Raw genomic sequence first — 5,573 nt, 5'->3', positions numbered from 1 at the left:
TATCTCGAATAGTTTTGAATTTATAAATATTAATATATTTAATTTAATTTTTAATGTTCTATTTATATAAAATAAAATTATAAATATTAATTAATTTATACGTCTTTTGCCTGCTGCTTTTACACGTTTTATTTTTTGAGATATAACCGAGTCTCGTATGTGCAGCATATAAGAGGGCATATTGGCATGTGTCTTCGAAAAAGCTAAAGACTTCTACTGTCCCTGTCGTGCATGCTTCTAGAGTTTTAGCTCAAACTCTCAATCCTCAAACCATGACTATGTGTGCCTAGTGGTGTCAAATGGCCAGCCCGGCCTTCAAATAATGAATTCTTCATGCTTTGAGGGCCGGGCTAGCCCTACCCTCATTTACTTCGAGGGCCGGGTTGGGTCGGATCGGGCCAATGCTTAAATCTCGAAGCCTTTATCTGCCCCTCAACCCTCTCGAGAGGGCTTGACGGGCCGGGCTTGAGGGCCAAACGTGAAGGCCGGATACTATGTTATACATTTGATATCTATTGTGACCTCTTCTTGTTTGCCAAAATTTACCTGACTTGATCCATGTATAGTGTTCAGGAATCTCCCTATATAAATACTGCCTTGCTTGCTGGTCGACATTGTTCAATTTGAAGAACTCAGTTAACATTGAACGCGATGCACTACTGTCAGTTAACAGCTCATTAACATGTTGACCTGCACGAAATGTAACTTGATGCATATTTTTTAGGTGAATTTGCAAAGCATAAACTGATGGGTACATTCTATTCAGTGGGAATTTGAAGATTCTCCAAGCTGCCTCTTGAGGACAAATCCAACGTCCATCAACAAATTGCTTGATCTCATCTTCATTAGCTGCTCCACTCGATGAAACCTGTAAAGAGACTCGGTCGACACCTTTGTAGACATACTTATATAAATACTTGACGGATTTGATGCTTGAACAGATTTCTACATTGATATGACAATCATACTTCTTGAGGAGCCATGGGTTATAGGGAACAACCCATTCGTCGTTGACATGAAAATCGTCTTTGATGTTGTGAATCAAATATTGATTTATATTTCTTCTCATGTATATTGGGTAGGAGTCATCACCTTGAAGAGTAGAAGATGAGAATGGCTTGGGGAAACTCTTCTTACATTTGTTGTTCTTCATGCAGACACAAGTTGGGTTGAGAGCTCCGCATGGCCCATGTATCATGTGGCGCAACACAACTCTATGCAGCTCCGGTTCTAGAAGGGGATTTGGAATCTCTGCTCGAACTACTTGGTCATAATGTTCTGGACTCCGTAATTTATCACTCTGATCTAGTATTAGCAGAAAATGAGCATGTGGTAGTCCTCGCTTTTGGAATTCAATTACATGAACATAAGCAAGCACTTTTCCTAAGACATGCTTCTTGAATAAGTCCTTTTTTAACTCTTCACACTTTGAATGGAAAATTCTTGTAGTTAACTCAGGTCTGTCACTTGCAACTTGTCCAGGTAATAGTTCTCTTCTGATTTCAGGCCAGTTTGGATTGCATGTTATTGTTATAAATAAATCTGGCTTACCAAATTTTTGCACAATAGCTATTGCATCTTAATATCTCTCATGCATGTCACGCGGGCTACCAGTGTAAGAGGTAGGCAAAACAATCCTCCTTCCAATGTTACCTGTAAGTAAGTCAAGATTGTAAAGATAAAAAATTGACAACCATGTAAATTGATATAGTGTGACAATAATAATGTAAGCATTATTTGATTATATATATATACCTGCATCTGTTTGTCCTATATTGAATGAATCTTGTAAACCTTGATACAGGTCTGCTCGTATATCATCTTGGTGGTCTCTTAGGTACCTTAGCTGTTAGGTAGAAATTTTTACGTAGTTGTCGACAACATATTGCTGCAGCAGGCGTCCAGCACAAAGCAACAATGATTCATACGTGTCACGAATCTGTGAGAAATGTTAATTTTGGAATAGGTTATTTAGAAAATAGGAGACTATTGATATTATTTAAAAAAGAAGAAAGAGTTATTACCTGAAGCATGTAGGAATAAAAAGCTCGACAACTCACTCGGCGCAGATTTCCACCAAAAACATTTAAGTCCCAGCCAAATGTTTCGTAAGGGAATAGCAAAGGGTATTGTAAGGGGTCATAGAAGCCAGCAGTGTCTGGAACATGCAATAAGCGGCCATGTCCTGTCTCAATGATAATATCTCACTCATTTCTATCAAAAGGGTCCTTTGCTCCAACCAAAATTGCTGCAACCTGTGATGTTGTTGGCTGGCTATATTGGTGCAGGTCATTCGGATGGTCCTTTATATGCAACCTGACATTATGGAGGTCATCACGTCGAGCTATCTGCCGTAAGATACCAACAAAAGGATTGCATGAATCCAATGTTCTTTTTAAGATGGCTAGAACTTGTCGGTGTAATGAATTATTTTCAGCTAGCCGGTTATCTAGCTCGTGGTCAGTGTCATAGACATACATCTGAAGGTATCTTGGCCTCTTGCCAGCTTCTGGTAGGAGGTCTCCAATTCTATGATATATGGATCCTTAAGCACGATAAGTGTACACTCCATTTCGACCACTGGCCAAGTTTTCGTCTATATGCACACCAATAGAAGTGAAAGAATGTACATGGTTATATGAGCGAATGTTTTCTCTAAAATGAACTCCTTCTTCTGAGCTTGTTGTGAATATATTCAACAAATCCTGGGGAATAGGTGGTACTGGCAGTGAAACTTGACCATTCAGACAGCATAGTTCTTCAGTTTCATGAGCAAACAATCTGGCATTGCAATGACGGCAAGATCTTGCATTTGGTAGCTCAAAGGGCAGCAATATAGATGAATCAATATAATTTCTTGCACAGTTGTGATAAGCACGATGTCGATTAGATGTGGCAGTCCCACGATATAAAACTTGTTCAGGAATTTATGTTTTTACCATAAAAAAGGGATTAGTCTATAAGACATAATGTTGTAATGGAAGATCAATGTCAATACAAATTTTTTAAGTATAGCATAATAATTAGTATGATAGGAAAAAAAAATAAAGTGTGAAACAATCAAATGAAATGAAATGGCAATAGAAATGGGAAGTCTATAGTACAACTACTACAACTTACAATTAAAAAAAAAAAAAAAAAAATGTTACAGAATGTATATACCTCTTTACTTATGCACATAATTAAAATTGTATACCTTGTCCATGCCAATTCAATGTTGTTAGGGAGTCTATAACACCATTCAAAAGAGCATCAGGAGATTCGGTTTGTGGCATAGCTATATTAAGAGGGTCATGATCAGTGACATTGTCTTGGAAGCTCAGATTAGTACTTGTGCCTATTAACATGAGGAAAAATGAAATATCTATACATGCAAAAACGGAAATCGTCGCCATACATATTAAAGTGGTATACCTTGTGTACCATGAGAGAACGTTGATGGGGAGTCTATAGTAGAATTAATAAGGCTATTGTGAGGTTCGTTATCACTGCAAGTCTCGTCATGACTATCATGTGTGACATTGAGATCATCTTCAACATTTAATTCCATGTGAGCCCCTTAAAGGAGATATGAATGATCAGAGGTAAGGTAAAGAAATATCTAGTGAATTACCAAACATAAAAGAAATAGAAACATGAGAATACCAGATGAGCTAGCAAGAGTAACTTGTAAGGTGTTGGTGTTAATATCTAGAGAGGCTCCAATACTATGACCAGTGAGTCTTGATACTTCTGATTGCAAGTGCTGCTGCATAACTGTAAGGAAGGGGTCTTCAATTGTATCGTCAGTGGTAAGTGTGGAAGTATCCCTTGCTGGTTCAGTCTGTTCAACTACATAAGTAATACTTATATAAAAAAATGTTAACATAACTAATGATTATATCAGCATTGAAAACCTTAGTAGGAAGAAAGTAATTTTTTTTTTCAGAGAACCTGTTCTTGTAATGTTGGATGAAAGAGGACAGTCAATTACGGGTACTGTTGGTGGAACGATGGCAGCAGTTGGTGGGTCAGTGGTGTCAACTACATTACATATAAGTAATAATTATATCATAATTATCAACAATTGGTATACCAGCTCTAGAAACTTTAGTAGAAAAACACACCTGCTATCGTATTGAATGGAAGAGGACAGTCTGATGAAGCAATCACGTTCCCTAGATACCGAGCGTTGTTCATCAGACATATTCAGTCGACGCTGTCGCATTCGAAGACGGTCGTATTCTCGATGTGCAATTCTCTGTTCAGTAGTCATATTGTCAATGTGACTTCTATAACGACGACGGCGTTGTTGTTGTTGTTGCGTGAGTTCAGACATGTTGCAGGAGATGGAACGAATGATAGAGCAGTTGAAGAAGGAACTGAATGAAATTTGAAGCTCCAACAATCAAAGGTAGCTTGAGCATCAAGCAACAACAAAATCAATTGACGAAAATAAATTGACTACCAATTCAGCACCAACTGGGAATGGCTAACACTGAAGTAGACTTACTTTAGTTGAAAGTGGAAAAACAGACGAACCGAAAGTTTGTTACAGGTAATTCAAGACCAAAGCGAAATACTTTAGCTGAAAGTGAAAAAACAAAGGAACCGAAAGTTTATTTAAGGTAATTCAGTAGCAAAGCGAAAAAACAAATGAAGGTAATTCAGCAGCAAAGTGAAAAAATTAAACAAACAAACTGAACAGGTAATACAACAAACATCTGACCCGAAAGTTGATTACAGATGAACTGCAAAAGATTCGAAAAAGAACAGCTGAACTGCAGGGAAGAGACGGAAGTGGGGCAGAACAGGTTAGGTGTTTGAGGCGATGAAAGCTGAGCATGAAAGCTGAACTACAAGGAAGAGACGGAAGTCATAGAATCAACTGGTAGACAAAAGGAGGGATGGTTATAACCGAGAGACAGCTAACTATTAAGCTAATTCGTTACACGTGTAAGAAAAGCAGGGTTGGGCAGAACCGAGTTACAGCTTATTCGGCTAACTCAATCACGCCACTTATAAGTAGTAGAGATATAAAATTATAAATCAACCAAATCTCAAGAAAGTTACAGAAGTTACACATACTAAAGTACACACTACAAGGGATCGGAAAAGCAATACAACATATATAAGATATTTATTCTGACTTCTTTCTCATATTTTTTTCATGAGCAGGCAAATGCCCACAGTTATAGTATATTGAATTTGCATTCAAAAGGGATAAAATTTTAAGAAGTATTAGCTTGGTAAACCTTCTCAATTCCCTATCTGCAATCCACCCTGCAAAGTTAGATGCGAAAATTAACCCGACGACACGCAACCTTCTCTCCTTAATATATCCTTTTAATGCTTCCGTGCTAATTTTTCCATTCCGGAGGTAGGAGCTTCCAATATGACGACCAAGGACAAGTGCATCTTCCAGCGATGAGCAACCTCCTTGCGCAAGATCAGGTGTCATAGGGTGCATTGTGTCGCCTGCAATAGTGATGTTTTCTTTGTACATGTCACTTAATAAAAGGTCCCATGGAACCCGATACGGCAAGGGAGACCGTGACTGAGATTGTAAATCAGATTTTTGTACCATATCCAAA

General features: G+C 38.0%; 1 protein-coding gene across 11 annotated transcripts; it reads right to left on the bottom strand.

Moving 5' to 3' along the window:
• Nucleotides 1-665: 665 nt before the first annotated feature.
• On the bottom strand, nt 666-4,946 carry LOC147502700 (uncharacterized). 11 transcript variants are annotated; one of them, XM_086607538.1, is made up of 10 exons: nt 4,709-4,936; nt 4,493-4,567; nt 4,107-4,397; nt 3,934-4,023; nt 3,646-3,831; nt 3,415-3,558; nt 3,197-3,337; nt 2,025-2,819; nt 1,756-1,939; nt 666-1,653 (listed from the first exon to the last, which is right to left on the bottom strand). In XM_086607538.1, the coding sequence occupies exons 3-8, from the start codon at nt 4,177-4,179 to the stop codon at nt 2,767-2,769; spliced, it is 687 nt and encodes a 228-aa protein (XP_086463664.1). In that variant the 5' UTR covers nt 4,180-4,397; nt 4,493-4,567; nt 4,709-4,936; the 3' UTR covers nt 666-1,653; nt 1,756-1,939; nt 2,025-2,766. The 11 variants fall into 11 exon arrangements, with proteins under 11 accessions (XP_086463664.1, XP_086463666.1, XP_086463663.1 ...); XM_086607540.1 differs by having other exon boundaries at nt 4,107-4,361; XM_086607537.1 differs by having other exon boundaries at nt 4,493-4,936.
• Nucleotides 4,947-5,573: the final 627 nt, after the last annotated feature.

This window comes from Coptis chinensis, chromosome 4 (assembly GCF_015680905.1).
Source record: "Coptis chinensis isolate HL-2020 chromosome 4, ASM1568090v1, whole genome shotgun sequence".
Classification (NCBI taxonomy): Eukaryota; Viridiplantae; Streptophyta; class Magnoliopsida; order Ranunculales; family Ranunculaceae; genus Coptis; species Coptis chinensis.
Note: the sequence above shows the minus strand (reverse complement) of the source record. Positions and strands in the feature narration are given on the sequence as shown.